The sequence below is a fragment of the Chlorocebus sabaeus genome, chromosome 24, assembly GCF_047675955.1.
Source record: "Chlorocebus sabaeus isolate Y175 chromosome 24, mChlSab1.0.hap1, whole genome shotgun sequence".
Lineage (NCBI taxonomy): Eukaryota > Metazoa > Chordata > Mammalia > Primates > Cercopithecidae > Chlorocebus > Chlorocebus sabaeus.
Window position 1 is genome coordinate 26,685,658 of NC_132927.1, and position 19,795 is coordinate 26,705,452.

General features: G+C 39.6%; 1 protein-coding gene across 2 annotated transcripts in view; it reads right to left on the reverse strand.

Annotated features, from left to right (window-relative positions):
* Window positions 1-19,795, reverse strand: part of SOS2 (SOS Ras/Rho guanine nucleotide exchange factor 2) — a 114,004-nt gene that overhangs the window by 73,080 nt on the left and 21,129 nt on the right. Inside the window, exons 2-4 of one of the 2 annotated variants that reach the window (XM_007986629.3) lie at window positions 13,518-13,643; window positions 8,280-8,411; window positions 6,690-6,854 (exon numbers count right to left, since the gene is read on the reverse strand). In XM_007986629.3, the coding sequence (XP_007984820.1) occupies window positions 6,690-6,854; window positions 8,280-8,411; window positions 13,518-13,643 (423 nt within the window). The remainder of the gene's footprint in view (window positions 1-6,689; window positions 6,855-8,279; window positions 8,412-13,517; window positions 13,644-19,795) is intronic. The other variant, XM_007986631.3, reaches the window with a different exon arrangement.

Consider the following 19,795-nt stretch of genomic DNA (forward strand, 5'->3'; position numbering starts at 1 on the left):
GCAGCTTTGTGACCTCTTATTCTCTCATTTTTTTTTTTTGTCCTCTATTGCCCAATGGCACAATAGCTCACTACAGCCTCAATTTCTCAGGCTCAAGCAATCCTCCCACCTCAGCCTTCCAAGTAGTTGGATGCACCACCACACCCAGCTAATATTTTTTTTTATTTTTAGTAGAGATGAGGTCTTGCTATATTCTCCAGGGTGTCTTACCTTTCTTTCTTTGTTTCTTTTTCTAAATTTTTTTGTAGAGATGAAGTCTTGCTGTGCTGCCCAGGCTGGTCTCAAACTCCTGGGCTCAATATATCCTCCTGCCTCAGCCTCCTAAAGTGCTGGGATTACAAGCGTGAAGCACTGTGCCTGGCCTTTACCTTTCCTACACATCAATTTCCTTCTTAAGCATTTATATGTTCAACTTTTCCAGTTTAAATACTATTTTCCTTAATAATGACATATATACTAGAACTTAAATTCTATGGTTCTTTCCTATGATCATCTAATTCTCAGCAATCTTTGATATGCTAGAATACCTCATATAGTCAAATGTTGCTTTTATTTTTAAATGTAAAGAAATAGGGCTGGTTTCAAGTTCTCTGTCTGGCAAATTAAAGATATCCCTAGAAACCATGTATTCAAATAATTATTAAACAGATGGTTTGTGAGCTCTTGAACTAGTGATCTCTAGAAATCAGTTTGGATATACTAAGATCACATCATGTCATACAATCTCATTACTTATGGTTACATAACTAGACCCACAAATCAAGTCATCTGGACTTTTTTTTTTTTTTTTTTTTTTGAGACATAGTTTCACTTTGTTACCCAGGCTGGAGAGCAGTGGCATTCAGCTCACTGCAAACTCCGCCTCCCAGGTTCAATCAATTCTCATGCCTCAGCCTCCTGAGTAGCTGGGATTACAGGCAACCGCCACCGTCTGGCTGATTTTTTGTATTATAGTAGAGATCGGGTTTCACCATGTTGCCCAGGCCGGTCTCCAATTCCTGAGCTCAGACAATCTGCCAGTCTTGGCCTCCGAAAGTGCTAGGATTACAGGCGTGAGCCACCACGCCCGGCCAAGTCATCCGGATTTTAGCTAAGCATATGACAGTCTCTTGTGACAAATAGGGGATCATGACAGGAATGTCTGAAACAAGGACCAGCAAACTACCAGCCAAATCCAGCCCACAGACTGTTTTTGTAAATAAAGTTTTGCTGGAACATAGCCCACGCTAATTCATTTATGGCTGCTTTCTTGCTACAAGGGCAGAGATGAGTAGATGCAAGAAAGATGTATGGCGCACAAAGCCTAAAATGTTTATCCCCTGGGCCTTTATAGGTAAAGTTTGTTGACCCATGAATTAAACAAAATGTGAAATAATAGCTAATAAAAGGTAATAATGAAGAAAAGTGGTAACTTTTAACCTAGAAGAATGCCACTAATAACATATGCTAGAAATCTCGTTTCTTATATAATCCTTTTCTATATATATATATATATATATTTTTAAGATAGAGTATTGGCTGGATGCGGGGGCTTACACTTGTAATCCCAACATTTTGGGAGGCTGAAGCGGGTGGATCACCTGAGGTCAGAAGTTCGAGACCGGCCTGTCCAACATGGTAAAATCCCGTCTCTACTAAAAATACAAAAATATTAGCCAGGCATGGTGGCAGGCACCTGTTATCCCAGCTACTCGAGAGGCTGAGGCAGGAGAATCGCTTGAAACTGGGAGGCGGAGGTTGCAGTGAGCCAAGATCATGCCACTGCACTCCATCCTTGGCGACAGAACAACACTCTGTCTCAACAAAAAATAAATAAATAAAATAATATGGAGTCTCGCTCTGTCACCCAGGCTGGAGTGCAGTGGCACGATCTCAGCTCACTGCAACTTCTGCCTCCCAGATTCAAAGGCACCTGGCCTTTTCAACATTTTTACTAAATAATTTTAATTCAAGGTTTATCAGATCTGTACACATTACAAAAACATGGGAAGAGTACCTAAAATGCTGAATGAAAATTCAATTTTTAAAATATCTACATATGCTGGAACATAGCCTCAATAACAGTATGAAATTTTCTAGGGATAAATTCACGTTCATTCTTACAATAACAACAAAAAATCAACAGCACAAGTTGGAGAAATCAAAGACATAACAAAATGGTACTTCATGTGGAACAGTCCTCGGGAGTTTAGAAATCTGCAGACTCAATAAGTACACAGAGTAACATGGTGCCAAAATATTAATGCTGAAATTATTAAAGAATAGCATATAGAATAAAGGATACGTACATGCATTTCAATATACTCTGTTGGTCAGACCAAATCTGGACTATTGTCTTCAGTTTTAGAAATCAGTCTAAAAGCAATATAACAAGGGGATCTGAAAATCCTGCCACATGATTTTTTAAAACTCTCAAAAGGTGGAGATTTAGGACACAGAAAAATGCTTCAAATAAAGGAATGACTTATTAAAAAAAATAGTTTATGGCCTGGTGCAGTGGCCCACATCTGTAATCCCAGTGTCTTGGGAGGTTGAGGCAAGAAAATCACTTGAAGCCAGGAGTTCCAGACTGGCCTGGGCAACATAGTGAGACCCTATTCCTACAAAAATTTAGAAATTAGCTGGGCATGGTGGCAGGTGCCTATAGCTCTAGCTACTTGTGAGGCTGAGGCAGGAGGATTGCCTGAGCCCAGGGGTTTGAAGCTGCAGTGAGCCTGGGTGACAGAAGGAGACTCAAGCTCTCAAAAACAAACAAGCTGGTAGCTCACGCCTGTAATCCCAGGACTTTGGGAGGCCGAGGCGGGCAGATCACGAGGTCAGAAGTTCGAGACCAGCCTGACCAACATAGTGAAACCCCATCTACTAAAAACACAAAAATTAGCCAGGCGTGGTGGCGGGCACCTGTACTCCCAGCTACTTGGGAGGTTGAGGCAGGAGAATCGCTTGAACCTGGGGGGCAGAGGTTGCAGTGAGCTGAGATCACGCCACTGCACTCCAACCTGGGCGACAGAGCAAGACTCCATCTCAAAAAAGAAAAACAAAAACAAAAAAACAAAAAAACAAACAACAACAAAAAATGCACATGTGTTTTCACTTACATGTGGAATCTAGAACAAACTCATAGAAGCAGAATAGAATGTGATAACCAGAGGCTGCAGGGTAGGGGGACAAAACCTCAATTAGGAGGAATCGGGTCTTTTTTGTAAGATTTATTGCACAGTATGGTGAATATAGTAAATAATAATGTATTTACATTTCAAAATTGCAAAAAGTAAATTTTTTTGTCATTTCAATTTTCAAAAGAAAGTTTTGTGGGTACATAGTAAGTGTATATATTTAAGGAGTAAATGCAGGCATATAAAGCATACATCAGAATAAAATGGAGTCTCCATCACCTCAAGCATTTATCCTTTCTTTGTGCTACAAACAATCCAATTATACTCTTTTAATTGTTGTAAAATATACAATAAATTATCGTTGACTGTAGTCACCCTGTTGAGATATCAAATACTAGATCTCATTCATTCTAACAATATTTTTGTACCCATTAACCATCCCCATTTCCCCCACTCCATCTACCCTTCCTAGCCTTATAACCATCATTCTACTAGCTAAGAGTAAATTTCAAATGTTCTCACCACAAAAAATAAGTACTTGAATAAATGTTAATTAACTTGATTTAATTATTCCACATTGTCTTCATAATCATAACCTTACTTTGTACTCCATAAATATATACAACTATAATTTGTCAATTTATAATTTAATAAATTAATAAATAGGAAGGAGAAAAGAAAAGAAAGTGCTCAAATAGAGAGGAATAGAAAAACCAAGCTAGGGCTCCTAATAACCAAATCTGGAACAACCGAAACTTTTTTTTTTCTTTTTTTTGAGACAGAGTGCAGTGGCGTGATCTCAGCTTCATGTAGCCTCAATCTCCCGAGCTCCAGTGATTCTCCCACCTCAACCTCCCAAATAGCTGGGACTATAGTTACAAGCACAAGCCTGGCTAATTTTTTTTCTTTGTAGAGACATGTTGCCCAGGCTGGTCTCAAACTCCTGAGCTCAAGCGATCCACCTGTCTCGGCCTCCCAAAGTGCTGGGATTATAGGCATGAGCCACGGTGCCTGGCCTGCAACATCTAAATAATGAAGTAACAGATTACGACCCATTGAATAAAATAATAATTCATTAGCCCATATTAAGATAAACAAATTTGAGTGTGATGAAGAATAAGATACACAGTTTCAAAATACTCCACAAAATGTTCATTTATTAATTACAAAAGGGAAAAGAGTAACTTCACAGATGAGAAGCCTGGCAGATAATTCCCTAATCAAGTAATCAGTCAACATCACCACTACTACTGAGACACAACGAAATCATGTGCCTGTGTGCCATCTGAGAAAATGCAATGAGAAGAACACAGCACAATTTCTATGATATTTCTGCCAAAGAAGACCATTACCTGATTCTAACCAAGAGAAAACAACAGAGAAAACCTAAATTGAGGGACGTTCTACACAATAACTGACCTGTAACCCTCAAAAGTGTAAAGGTTATAAAACTTAAGGGAGGAGAGTTGATTCTAATGTCTCTCTCCCCAACCATGCGATTACACTGCAGTGGTCCCTGTACCTATTGCCGTGGCCTCCCTTGAATAAAGTCAACTTTACTATCTTTTTTTTTTTTGAAAACAGTGTCTTGCTTTGTCGCCCAGGCTGGAGTGCAGTGGCCCAATCTCAACTCACTGCAAACTCTGCCTCCTGGGTTCAAATGATTCTCGTGGCTCAGCCACCTGAGTAAGTAGGATTACAGGCATGTGCCACCATGCCCAGCAACTTTTTTTGTATTTTTAGTAGAGACGGGGTTTTGCCACGTTGACTAGGCTGGTTTGAACTCGACCTTAAGTGACCTGCCTGCCTCAGCCTCCCAAAATGCTGGGATTACAGGTGTGATCCACCATGCCTGGCCTGCTTTGCCATGTTTTAAAAAAAAAAAAAAAAAAAAAAGTTAAGGGAAGAATGAGGAATTATTCCAGACTGAAGAGGATAAAAATACATGACACATAAACAATATATGCTTCTGGAACGAATGATTTTGGTAAAAACATCATTAGGATATGTGACAAGACATGAATGATGTTTGAAAGTTAGATGGTATAATGTATCAAATGTATTCATTTCCTGGATTTTGACTGTCAGTCATACTGTGGTAATGTAGCAAAATGTTCTTGTTTATAGGACACACTATGTTGGCAACTTACTCTCATATGGTTCAAGTGGCAAGGGCGTACTTTTTGTTATACTTTCAACTTTTCTATAAGTCTAAGATATTTTCAAAGTTACAAAAAAAAAAAAAGTAGCCATAATTTTAGAAGTCAAAATAGAGATAACAAGGAATTATTACCACAATGTAAGTGAAAAGTCATTTTTGAAATTATGGAATCGTACAATGGGTCTCAGTCATTATAACTGCACATCAGAATTACCTGGAATGCTTTCAAAGAACACTGAGGTTTGGAGATCCAATCCAAGCCAATTAAATCTCTGGGGGTGATATGCAGGCATCAGCATTCTTTAAAAGCTTTCTATTAATTCTGATGTGCAGTCAAGGGTGAGAACCACCGACATGTGCTAGGTCCTGGAGGTTGTTCACCCTGAGAGAGCTTCATTTAGGCATTTTCTCTGTAGTCTTTCTGGCCTCACCCATGCTAGAGTTCATTACTTTCTCCACTGTACCTTGGACTTATTAGTATAATAGTTTTAATCATATTGTTCTGTAATTATCTATTTCTTTTTATTTTGTAGTAAAATAAATACCTTCTAATACAAGGATTGCAATCTTATTCAGTGTTATAGCTTCAGTGTGTGCAGTGGCTCATGTGTATAATCCTAACATTTTGGGAGGCCGAGGCAGGCACTTGAACTCAGGAGTTCAAGACCAGCCTGGGCAACATGGTGAAACCCGATCTCTCCCAAAAAAACACAAAAACAGCTGGATGTGGTGATGCATGCCTGTGGTCCTAACTACTCGAGAGGCTGAGATAGGAGGATCGCTTGAGCCAAGGAGGCAAAGGTTGCAGTGAGCTGAGATTGTGCCACTGCACTCCAGCCTGGGTGACAAAGTGAGACCTTGTCTCAAATAAATAAATCAATAGGAAGAAAAATAAGAAGGTGAGAAAAGGAGTACAGAATAACACGAAAGACTCAATTTCTTCCCGCAAGTAGCTTACAGCCAGGAAAGAAGACAGATATAAAAACAAAAAAATGATCAGAGGGGAGTAACTTCAGCATTCAGCCTAATTTTCTCTCTCCCTGTGCCTCACTAAGCTAAGCTGTGAAACTAAAGTAGGGTCTTCAAAATTACTTATACTTAAAAGTACCTGAGTAGAACTCTATATATTCTCTTTCTGAAAATATAAAACTCAAACTACTTAAATTGGTTTGAGGCCTTCGATGTTTTTTTCTTGTAAGTAAAAGATTCTTGACCAAAAAAAGAGATCCCCATCCTGCCATATGCTAAAAAACCTGGAAAATATCATGGTTACTCTGTAAAGGCAGGATTTTTCTCTCTTCCAGTACTAGCAATCATAAAAATTACTTATCTAATAATGTATACAAAAAGATTGAGGCAGAAATGAGTATAGTTGCTATTCAAGTTAAGTTTAAATACCTTGTAACACTTACCTTATCCGCACACATTGACACTTTAATGTCCTGCTGAGATATTTCATAATGCCGGATATTAAAAACATAATTACCAGCCAATTTTAAAATATCAGCTGAGATATATTCTAGTACAGCCACAATATATAGGGACACATGGTAGTCCACTTTGTACCCTAACACTTCCTGTGAAAAGAATAAATAATTTAATTGCAAAATGTAGCACTGTCAAGTATTAAACACTTTAAAAATTCCTATTTAACATCCTTGCTTACAAAAAAAACTTTCTATTAACTATATGTCTAAATGTAATTTATAAAATGAATGTCTGGGCCGGGCGCGGTGGCTCAAGCCTGTAATCCCAGCACTTTGGGAGGCCGAGACGGGCGGATCACGAGGTCAGGAGATCGAGACCATCCTGGCTAACCCGGTGACACCCCGTCTCTACTAAAAAAATACAAAAAACTAGCCGGGCGAGGTGGCGGGCGCCTGTAGTCCCAGCTACTCGGGAGGCTGAGGCAGGAGAATGGCGTGAACCCGGGAGGCGGAGCTTGCAGTGAGCCGAGATCCAGCCACTGCACTCCAGCCTGGGCGACAGAGCGAGACTCCGTCTCAAAAAAAAAAAAAAAAAAAAAAAATAATAATAATAATAATAAAAATAAAATAAAATAAAATGAATCTCTGGTCTCTGAATTGGGGGCTTTTCTTCTTTTAAAGAGACATCGAATCTAACAACTCTGCCTTTTAGAAATCTTGGGTTGCACTCCACTAAAAGCCTCCTAATACATTAACCAAAACTCATCTGACAGATATCAAAATATCTGCTATCTTCAAGGACCCTGTTTTAAAACCAGTATCCCCTAATTACAGTAGTTTCTACTGAGGGGAGGAGAGGAAGTGTGTGTGTGTGTGGGGGGGGGTTGGGGGGGGGGAGTGCGCAGGGGGGCGAGGTGCTTGAATTTGCTGCAAAACTCTTAAAACCCATATACATCAAGCATATTTTGCCCTATGCACTAATATGCATCTAGTAGGCAAACTAGGTCCTAGCCCACTTTTCCAGTATATAAAAAATAATCTGTAATAATACAAATTAATTTTAAAAACAGTTCTGCTCTGAACTCATAGTAGCTTCTGACATTACACACTTTCTTAATCAACAAATGGCTGTGAATCATGGCCCACTACACAGGAATCAGTCAGAGTAACAGTCATTGGAAGATGCCACAATGGGCCAGGCATGATGGCTCATGACTCTTATCCTACCACTTTGGGAGACCAAAGTAGGTGGATCACTTGAGCCCAGGAGTTTGAGACCAGCCTTGGCAACACAGCAAGACCCTGTCTCTATTTGAAAAAAAAAAAAAAAAGATGCCACAAAATAATACTGATGCATTATCACTATTAATTTTAATATTGTTTGAAAAGCAAATTTCACCAGACTATAATTATTTTGTATACATATTTATATGACACGTATGTACAAGTATATACATGCAAGCGCACATATACACACTAACACAGACCATGCTACATTAATGCTTTATAAATATAGAAATAAAATATTATTTGTTATAAAGAACACCCCCCAACTAACGTTTAATCTTTTGTTACCTTCAACGAAGGATGGATTTTGTCCACAGGCAGTAAAAGAGGATTTCTTCTTTTTCGTTTTTCTATAGCAGATTGTGCATCAGCAATGGCCCATTTATCAATTGGGTGAGGAAAGGTCTTCTGAACTCGCTCCTGCTCAATTATAGCAGAACCATTGTAGTATTAATAAAAGTGTTTGTAAATAGGAAATTCATACAAAATTCAACTTGATCACTATTCTTAATGCTAGCAGATAATAGTGACAATACATTCTGATTCCTGTAATAAATAAATTTTTTGGTTTAAAAAAAGGTCAGGCCGGGCACAGTGGCTCACGCCTGTAATCCCAACACTTTGGGAGGCTGAGGCAGGTGGATCACTTGAACTCAGGAGTTTGAGACCAGCCAGGCAACATGATGAAACCCCATCTCTATTAAAAATGACAAAAATTAGCCTGGCATGGTGGTGCATGCCTGTAGTCCCAGCTACTTGGGAAGCTGAGGTGGAAGGATCGCTTGAACCCAGGAGGTAGAGGTTGCAGCGAGCCGAGATCATGTGACTACACTCCAGCCTGGGTGAGAGGGAGACCCCAACTGGGAAAAAAAAAAATAAAAGGTCAACAGGACTATCAAAATTTTTCCACATAATTTTCATGGATAAAACAAAAAGGCAAAATTCAAAAAGAAAGCTTTAAACATAATTAAGGTGAACTGGAAAAATGAAAAAACAATACATAGGATATATAAGAAAGATTAAGAAAACATGAAATAGTGTATTAGTGATTTTAAATTAGGTTTCTAGAGTTAAAACTATTTATCTAGCAGAGCAAAAATTGTTCATTCATTTTTAATCGTTAGTATACAGCCACTCTCCTTTCGCCAATCTTAGAGCTTCAAATAAAAGGGATCACGTATCTCTTGGAAGATGAAGTGGGTTAGAGAGCTCAGAATGGCTTATGAAAATACATACCGCGACAAAAACAATCCTAGCCTTTGTGGTTCATTGTTTTTTTTTTTTTTTTTTGGAGACAGGGTCTTACTTTGTCTCACTTCTGGCTGAAGTGCAAGTGCAGGGGCGGCTCAGCTCACTGCAACCTCTACCTCCCAGGCTCCAACGATCCTCCCACCTCAGCAACCCAAGTAGCTGGGACCACAAGCACATACCACTACTCTTTGCTAATTTTTCTATTTTTTGTAGAGACAGAGTTTTGCCATGTTGCCCAGGCTGGTCTCAAATTCCTGGGCTCAAGTGATTGTGTCTGCCTCAACTTTCCAAAGTGCTGGGATTACAGGTGTGAGCCACTGCACCTAGGCAGTTCATCTAATTTTAATTTAATTAGTGATTCATTGGCATGCAAAAGAACAACTGAGATCTGAATTAAACTCTAATTTAGCAGGGTTTCCTATATTTACAATTATAGTCTCAGATTTTAGCAAATTTAGCTATTGAAAAGTATGCTTTCAGTGTATTTATTTCATGTTCAAAACTAGTAGCAGAGGCTGGGCATGGTGGCCCATGCCTCTAAGTCTCAGCACTTTGGGAGGTCGAGGTGGGAGGATCCCTTGAGGCCAGGAGTATGAAACCAGCCTGTGCAAGTAGGGAGACCCTGTCTCTACAAAAAAATTTAAAAATTAGCCAGGCATGGTTGCATGCACTGAGGCAGGAGAACTGCTTGATCCCAGGAGTTCAAGGCTACAGTGAGCTATGATCCTGTCACTACACCCTAGTCTGGGTGATAAAGCAAGACCTTGTCTCTTAAAACAAAACACAAGAAAACCCAAACAACTGGCAGCAGAGAACACGGGGAAAAATGCTTTAATTCCAAGAATCCTGGAAAACCTTAACAGCTCAATTGCTACAAATTAAGATTTCCTTTTATACTGAAATTTGTTATAGCTGGGCACGGTGGCTAACACCTGTAATCCCAGCACTTTGGAAGGCTGAGGAGGGAGGATCACTGAAGGCCAGGAGTTCAAGACCAGCCTGGGCAACATGGCAAGGCCCAGTCTTTACAAAAATAAAAATAAAAATTAGCTAGGCGCAGTGACACATGCCTGTAGTCCCAGCTACTGGGGAGGCTGAGGCAGGATGATCACTTGGACCCAGGAGTTCAAGGCTACAGTGAGCTATGATCATGCCACTTCACAAAAAGAAAGAAAGTTGTTGCTTATAGAAAAAATTTTCCAAAAAAAAAAAAAAAAAAAGGAAATGTAAACAATATAGTATAAAAGTAATTTTTGAAAATACAAAAATTAGCCTGGGGTACACGCTTGTAGTCCCAGCTACTTGGGAGGCTGAGGCAGGAGAATTGCCTGAACCTGGGTGGCTGAGGTGGCAGTGAGCCAAGATCACACCACTGTACTCCAACCCAGGTGACAGAGTAAGACTCCATCTCAAAAAATAAAAACAAAAATAATTTTTGATAGCTGTACTGTTAGACATTTGTTTTGTTTTTAGCAGGAGAAAGAGAATACAAATTATATTAATATTAATTTTATGTGCACAGGGTGCTTTTATACAAAAGAAGTAAAACTCTCCCTAACAGATATTGCTAAAAATCCAAAAATACTTCCATGTAACCAAGGCAAAACAAGTATTTTAGCACTAATTTAAACATAGTTTTTCAGAAAGATATGTATATATACACACACAAACATATACTTTTTTTAAATCAATGAGCAAATGTCCTCAAAATTTACACTAATCTTTTACTGAGGTAATACTTATATGCAGTAAAATACACAGATCTTAAAATGTACAATTTGTTGAGTTTTAGAAATGCTTATGTCTGTGTAACCATTATCTCAACTGACACAGAGAACATTTTTTGTTTTTTTCATCTTCTTTGAGACGGTCTCACTCTGTCACCCAGGTTAGAGTGCAGTGGCACCAAGACCTCGGCTCACTGCAGCCTCCAACTCCTGGGTTTGAGTGATTCTTGTGCCTCAGCCTCCGGAGTAGCTGGGACTACAGGTGTGCACCACCATATGGGCTAATTTTTGTAATATTGGTAGAGATGGGGTTTCACCATGTTGGCCAGGCTGGTCTCAAACTCCTGACTTCAAGTGATCCACCCACCTTAGCCTCCCAAAGTGCTGGGATTACAGGCATGAACCACCATGCCTGGTCTCATTGAGAACATTTTTATAATCCTGATCTCCAACCGTCACAGGCAACTACCATTCTGATTTCTACCTCAATTGGCTTTAGCTGTTTCTAAATTTCATATATATATGAAATTATACATATGTACTCATTTGGGTCTGGCTTTTTTGCTCTATATAATGTTTATGAATGGCAGCTATATTATTGCTCATATCAATAGTTCATTTTTAAAATTTTACTACTGACTAGTATTCCATTTTATGAATCTGCCACATTTATTTATCCATTTTCTTGTTGACAGAAATTTGACTTGTTTCCAACTCTTGGTTATTATGAATTAAACCACTTTAGCACTCATGTGTGGGTCTCTGTGAATATATTTTTGTTCTCTAGGGTCAAATAGGAACAGAACTACTGGGTCATATGCTAGATATATATTTAACTTATAAGAAACTGACAGTTTTCCAAAATGATTATACCATTTCATATTCCCACTAGCAATGTTTAAGAGTTATAGTTAGCCAGGTGCAGTGGCTCACGCCTGTAATTCCAGCACTTTGGGAGGCCAAGGCGGGCGGATCACGAGGTCAGGACATCAAGACCACGGTGAAACCCTGTCTCTACTAAAAATACAAAAAAATTAGCCGGGTGCGGTGGCAGGCGCCTGTAGTCTCAGCTACTAGGGAGGCTGAGGGGGGAGAATGGCATGAATCTGGGAGGCGGAGCTTGCAGTGAGCCGAGATCACACCACTGCACTCCGGCCTGGGCGACAGAGCTGAGGCTGGGGTCAGTGGTTCACACCTGCAATTCCAGCACTTTGGGAGGCCACGGTGGGAGGATCACTTGAGCCCGGGAGTTTGAGAACTGCGTACGCAACATAGGGAAACTCATCTCTACAAAAACATTTAAAAGTAGCTGGGCATGGTGGCCCACACCTGTAATCCCAGCCACTCAGAAGGCTGAGAAGGGAGGATCACCTAAGCCCAGGAGGTTGAGGCTGCAGTGAGCTGTGATGTAATTGTGCCACTGTACTCCAGCATGGGTGACAGAGCGAGATCCTGTCTCAAAAAAAAAAAAAAAAAAAAAAAAAAAAAAGAAAGGAAAGGAAAGGAAAGGAAGAAAAGAAAAGAAAGAGTTAGCTGCTCTGCATTCTCACCAACATTTGGTGTAATCAGTCTTTAATTTTATCCTTTTTAGTGGGTGGGAAACAGTATCTCATCGTGGTTTTAATTTCTATTTCTTTCATCACTTACGAGCTTCAGCACCTTTTCATGTGCTTACTGAATATTAGTAAATCTTTTACATGTTTCTGTTTAAGACTTTTGCCCTTTAGGGGAGAAAAGTGTCTTTTTCATTATTGATTTGCAGTAGTTTTTAATATATTCTGGATTCAAGCTCTACGTTTTCCACTAGTCTATGACTACATCTTTTTAATTTCTCATCTATTTTCTTCTTTGTTTTGTTTTTTTGAGACCGAGTTTCCCTCTCTCACCCTAGCTAGAGTACAGTGGTATGATCATGGCTCACTGCAGCCTTGATTTCCTGGGCTCAAGCAATCCTCTGCCTCAGCCACCGAGTAGCTGGAACTACGGACACATGCCATTAGGCCTGGCTAATTGTTAAACTTTTTGTAGAGACGGGGTCTCCCTATATTGCCCAGGCTGGTATCAAACTCCTGAGCTCGAGCAATTCTCCCGTCTCAGTCAGCCAAAGTATTGGGATTACAGGCGTGAGCCACCGCACCTGGCCTTATTATTAAATATAAAGTACTATGTTTTGAATCCTCTCTAAAAAACATGTGCTTAACCCCAGATTATGAAGATATTTTCCAGAATTTTCTTCTAGACACCTTGTAGTTTAGCTGTTGTCTAAAGCCATTATCCATTTTGAATTAATTTTTGTCTACGGCATGAGTTAGGTTTCAAGGTTTTTTCCCCTCATAAATGCACCCAGTTGTTCTAAGACTTTTTTTTCTGAAAAATTTGCCTTTCCTCAATGAACTGCCTTGATGTTTTTGTCAAAAACAAACTGGCCATATATCTCATACATAATTTCAATGGTTTTAGTTCCCACAACAATTTAGAATGATATAGATACAAAAATTAATTCATACAGTGGTTGAATGACTTCTTGAAATGACAAAATAATTTTTACCTCTACATCTTGAACAGTCCTTGGCTGGGCCATGCATAATTTATTAAGCAGCTGAAAAATCAGCTCTTCAATATAATAGAGAGACTCTTCATTAGCTGAGAGAGTGGGATGCACTTGTTCCTGAACCTTTAAAAAAAGTTATCAGTTAAAGTAATGGCAAAATAATATAAATTGAACAAAAGTCAAAGAGAATCTTACACATAATTAATATTTTACTATAATGGTTACTCAAAACAGACATAAAACACAAAATGAAGAAAAAAACTATTTGTTGGTCTCTGTAAACTTTTCTTAACCCACAGAGCAGTGGTTCTTAAATATTTTTGGACCCTTTGAAAAATCTATGGAAAGTCATTGAACCCTCTCTTCTCTATCACCAAAAAGTATATATACATAAACTACTTGATACAATTTCAGAGGAATTGTGGATACCTTGAAGTCAACAAACCTACTTGAAGTCCATGCAGGTCATGAATCCCAGTAATAAAGGTACCTCTGAAAAACCATACTCCTTTACAAATTATAGAGGTGCTCTGTGAAATACGTGCTACTCAGCTTTCATAATAGCATTGCCACCACCAGCTATGCTGAGCCCCCTACCGTTTTTTCTTTTCTTTTTATTAAGCAGCTGCATCCTTCTAGGAATGAGCCGTTTTTGTTTCTAAATTTTTGTCCTAAAAAATAATCCTGTCTGACTGGATATAAGAAATATGGTAAATAATAGTACCTAGCATACAGTAGGTGTCCTATAAATATTTGCTGAAAGAAATAATAAAAAAGTATTGCTTTCTTTTTTCTTTTTTTGAGACGGGGTCTCACTGTCACCCAGGCTCACTGTAGACCTGGGCTCAACTGACCTTCCCACCTCAGCCTCCCAAGTAGCTGGCACTACAGGTGTGCGCCACCATAACCTGGCTAATTTTTAAAACTTTTTGTAGAGATGAAGTCTCACCATGTTGCCCAGACTGGTCTTGAACTCCTGGGCTCAAGTGATCCTCCCACCTCAGCCTCCCAAAGTACTGGGATTATATGCATGAGCCACCACACCCAGCCTGTTTTAAATTTTTATGCCATGAAATCAGAAGCATATCAGAAGCACTAACACAAAAATAGATAACCTGAATAGCCTCATAGTTAAGCAAAAGTAATTTAAAACCCTCCCCACAAAGAACACAGAATTGAAGTTAACCATTTCATTTGAAGTCTCAAAATTTACCATAGAATTCTTCCTAACATCAGATCACACGCCTACCACTAAACCGACCATTGACAAAAAATGATTAGCCTATGATTTAGACTTTGCCATTTCCTAAGGGATCCATGCCTGAACAAAATGAGAGTTTAAAAAAATTAGCATAGACACAGTGGCTAACGCCTGTAATCCCAGCACATTGGGAGGCCAAGGCAGACGGATCACCTGAGGTCAGGAGTTTGAGACCAGCCTGGCCAACATGGTGAAACTAAAAATACAAAATTAGCTGGGTGTGGTGGCGTGTGCTTGTAATCCCAGTTACTCAGGAGGCTAAGGCAGGAGAATTGCTTGAACCTGGGAGGCAGAGGCTGCAGTGAGCAGAGATCGCACCACTGTACTCCAGCCTCGGTGACTCCGTCTCAAAAAAAAATAGCATAAAATTGTGCATTATAGCCTCATATTTTGTAAGTCTATAGGATTTATAGTAAAATCCCTTCTTTCATTCCTAATATTAGTTTCTGTATGTTCGTTCTTTTGTTGATGAGCATCTCAGAGGTTTATCAATGTCATTAATCTTTAAAAGAACCAACTCTTGGCTTTTATGATCCTATTTTATGTTTGCTTTATATTTCATTTATTTTTGCTTCATCTTCATTATTTCTTCTGCTTCTTAGGTTCTTTTGCCAACTTCTTGAGATGGACACTTTGCTCATTTTTGTCAACCTTTCTTTTCTAATATGTATGTTTTCTCTAAAACTACTTTTGTAAAAACCTGTATTTTCATATGGAATATTTTTGTAATCATCCAGTTCAAAATACAGTCATCCTTCAGTATCTGTGGGAAAGTACTTCCAGGACACCTGTGGATACCCAAATCCATGGATGCCCAAGTCCTTTATATATAATGGTGTAACATTTGTATACAACCTACACACATCCTCCCATATACTTTAAATCATCTCTAGGTTACTTATAACACCTAATACAATGGGCTGGGTGTGGTGGCTCACACCTGTAATCCCAGCACTTTGGGAGGCCAAGGTGGGTGGATCATGAGGTCAGGAGATCAAGACCATCATGACTAACTCGGTGAAACCCCGTCTCTACTAAAAATACAAAAACAAAATTAGCCAGGTGTGGTGGTGGGCACCTGTAGTCCCAGCTACTCGGGAGGCTGAGGCAGGAGAAAGGCGTGAACCCGGGAGGTGGAGTTGGTAGTGAGCTGAAGCTGGTAGTGAGCTGAGATTGTGCCACTGCCAGCCTGGGTGACAGCGAAACTCCATCTCAAAAAGAAAAAACAAAACCAAAAAACACCTAATACAATGTAAATGCTATGTAATAGTGATTATATTGTATTGTTTAGGGAATAATGACAAAAGAAAAGTCTGTATGTGTTCAGTACAAATGCAACCACCCATTATTTTCCCAAATATTGTTGATCTGAGGTTGGCTGAATCTATAGATTAAGAACCCAAGGATAAGAATGGTGGACTATAGTTTCTAATTTCCATTATGGTTTCTTCTTTCACCTTAAGAATCTAGAAGCAAATATTTTTAAAGGTTTTTAAAATTAATTTCTATAATAATCACGTGGTCAGAAAACATACTTTCTTTTTCATTTTATTTACTTATTTAATTTTTTTGAGACAGAGTCTCATTCTGCCACCCACATTGGAATGCAGTAGCGCAATCATGGCTCACTATAGGCTTGACCTCAAGCTGATCTTGAACTTGTGAGCTCAAGCTGGTCTTGAACTTTTGAGCTCAAGCTATCCATCCACCTCTGCTTCCAAAATGCTGGGATTATAGGCATAAGCCACCATGCCTGGCCAGAAAACAAATTTTCTATGATTTCAATCTTTTGAAATTTGTTGAGACTTGCATTATAGCCCATCATATGGGTCTACCTGGCTTCACTGACAAACTCATCAAACATAAAGGAAGTAATACCACAATCTTAAGCGAAAATTTAGAAATTTTTTTTTAAAAAAAGATAAACTCTCCAATTTATTTTGGGACTAGCCTTTATATAAAAACTCAAAAAGAAAGATGAAAATTATAGGCCATTTCCAGCTGGGCAGTGGTTCATGCCTGTAATCCCAGCACTTTGGGAGGCCAAGGTCAGAGGATTGCTTGAAGCCAGGAGTTCCAGACCAGCCTGAGCAACATAGCAAGACCCCATCTCTCCAAAATAAAAAATTAGTTGGGCATGATGGCATGTGCCTGTAGTCCCAGCTACTCAGGAGGCTAAGGCAAGAGGATTCCTTGAGCCCAGAAGGTCAAGGCTACAGTGAGCCATGATGGTGCCACTGCGCTCCAGCCTGGGGGAATGAGCAAGACCTCATCCCTGCAAGAAAAGAAAATTATAGGCCATTTTCACTTATGAATCCAGAAAAACAAAAAAGCCTAAGTATCACCTAACTAAATTCCATAATGTATACAAATAAGATTATACTATCACAGTCGGGCACAGTGGCTCACACCTGTAATCCCAGCACTTTGGGAGGCCGGAAGTGGGTGGATCATCTGAGGTCAGGAGTTCGAGACCAGCCTAGACAACATGGTGAAACCCCATCTCTACTAAAAATATAAAAATTAGCTAGGTTGGTGGCACAGGCCTGTAATCATAGCTACTTGGGTGGCTAAGGCAGGAGAACTGCTTGAATCCAGTAGACAGATGCTGCCGTGAGCCGAGATCACTGCACTCCAGCCTTGCTGACTGACTGAGACTCCATCTTAAAAAAAAAAGAGAGAGAAAAAAAAAGAAAAATATGACCATCCCAATATATATGTAGAAAAGTCGTTTGAAAAAAATTCAACGCTCATTCATGATAAAATATCTTTGTGGGCCCAGCACGGTGGCTCACACATATAATCCCAGCACATTTGAGGCTGAGGCAGGTGGATCACTTGAGGTCAGGAGTTCAAGGCCAGCCTGGCCAACACGGAGAAACCCCGTCTCTACCAAAACTACAAAAAATTAGCCAGATGTGGTAGCAGGTGCCTGTAGTCCCAGCTACTCGGGAGGCTGAGGCAGGAGAATCACTTGAACCTGGGAGGCGGAGGTTGCAGTGAGCCGAGATCACGTGCCACTGCACTCCAGCCTGGGTGAGAGTGAGACTCTGTCTCAAACAAACAAACAAACAATTTCTTTGTAAACTTCTTTCATTTGATAAAGGATATATACTAAAAATCCACAATAGGCCAGGTGTGGTGGCTCCCACCTGTAATCCTAGCACTTTGGGAGGCTGAGACGGGGGGATCACAAGGTCAGAGTTTGAGACCACCTGGCCAATAAGGTGAAACCCCGTCTCTACTAAAAATACAAAAATTAGACGGTGTAGTGGCAGATGCTTGTAGTCCCAGCTACTCAGGAGGCTGAGGCAGGAGAATCGCTTGAACCGGGAAGCAGAGGCTGCAGTGAGCTGAGATCACGCCACTGCACTCCAGCCTGAGCGACAGAGCAAGATTCCATCTCAAAAAAAAAAAAAAAAAAAAAAAAAAAAGCTAATATAAAATCGTAGTTAATGGTAAGACAAACACTGACAACCTTCCTTTTGAGATCAAGAAAAAGGATATTTTCTATTATCATTTCTATTCCACATTGTATTTGGAGGTCCTGGCTAGTACAGTAAACCAAGAAAAAGAAAATTTAAGAATTGGTAAAGAAGAAACAAATTTGCAGATCATCTGACTGCCCATTGTGATGGTTAATTTTGGGGTGCCCATATAACTGGTTACACACTATTTCTGGGTATGTCTGTCAGGGTATTTCTGGAGGAAATTAACATTTGAGTTGGTAGACTGAGAAAAGCAGACTACCATCCCCAATGTGGCCTTATCCACTTGACTGAAGGCCTGAATAGAACAAAAGGCTAAGAAAGAATTCTTTCTCTCTGCCTAACTGTATTTGAGCTGGGACATCAGTCTTCTGCCTGCAGACTCAGACTCAGACTGGAATTTATACCGTCAGCTCTTCTGGTTCTCAGGCCTTCAGACTAGGACTAGAATTATACTATTGGCTTTTCTGGGTCTGCAACTTGACAAATGCAGATCTTGGACTTCTCAGCCACCATAATCTCATGAGCCAATTTCGTGTGTGTGTGTGTGTGTGTGTGTGTGTGTGTGTGTGTGTGTGTGTGTTTCCTATTGATTCTGTTTCTCTGAAGAATCCATGCACCCATGGAGGACAAAATAATGTACCCATGCAGGACAAAAATATTGTACAGATAAATTATCTGAATTCATAAAAAATAAACTTTTCTATGTACCAGCAACAAAGCTAGCAAACAAAATTTTTAGGCCAGGTGTAGTGGCTCACTCCTGTAATCCCAGCACCTTGGGAAGCTGAGGCAGGAGGATCGCTTGAGCCCAGGAGTTCAAGGCCAGTCTGGGCAACATGGTGAAACCCCACCTCTACAAAAAATTAGCCAGACATTGTGGCACACACCTGTAGTCCCAGCTACACAGGAGGCTGATGTGGGAGGATCACCTGAGCCCGGGAGGTCAAGGCTGCAGTGAGCCATGATTATGCTACTGCACTCCAGCTTGGGTGAGAGTGAGACCTTGTCTCAAAAATAAAAAAATTAAAAAAAAAAATAGTATTTACAATAGAATTTAAAATACTGTGCACCTTGAGTACATGATAAGGTACACATGACCCCTAGGGAGAAAACTAGACTTTAAGAAAAATAAAAGAGCTAAATAAATGAAAGATGATACCATGTTGGTGAACTGTCAGACTTAATATTAATGTTGTATACCTCTGAGTTCTCTCAAAATTGATCCATGCAGTTATAAAATCACAATCAAAACCAAGCAGGTTGTTTTGCTAAAAATGTCAAGATAATTTCAAAATGTACATAAAAGTGCAAAAGGCTAAGAAAATCAGTCATATATTCTTTTTTTATATTGACAAAAAGTCATACGTTTGTAAGGAAGTACAAGGATTTGCTTCAATGGTTGTCAGGATTTATTACAAAGTTACAGTAATAAAGAATGTGACAATAGCATAAGGATAGAGAAAGAAATCAATGGGACATAACAGAGTCCACAAACAAGCCCACATATATAGAGACCCTTATTT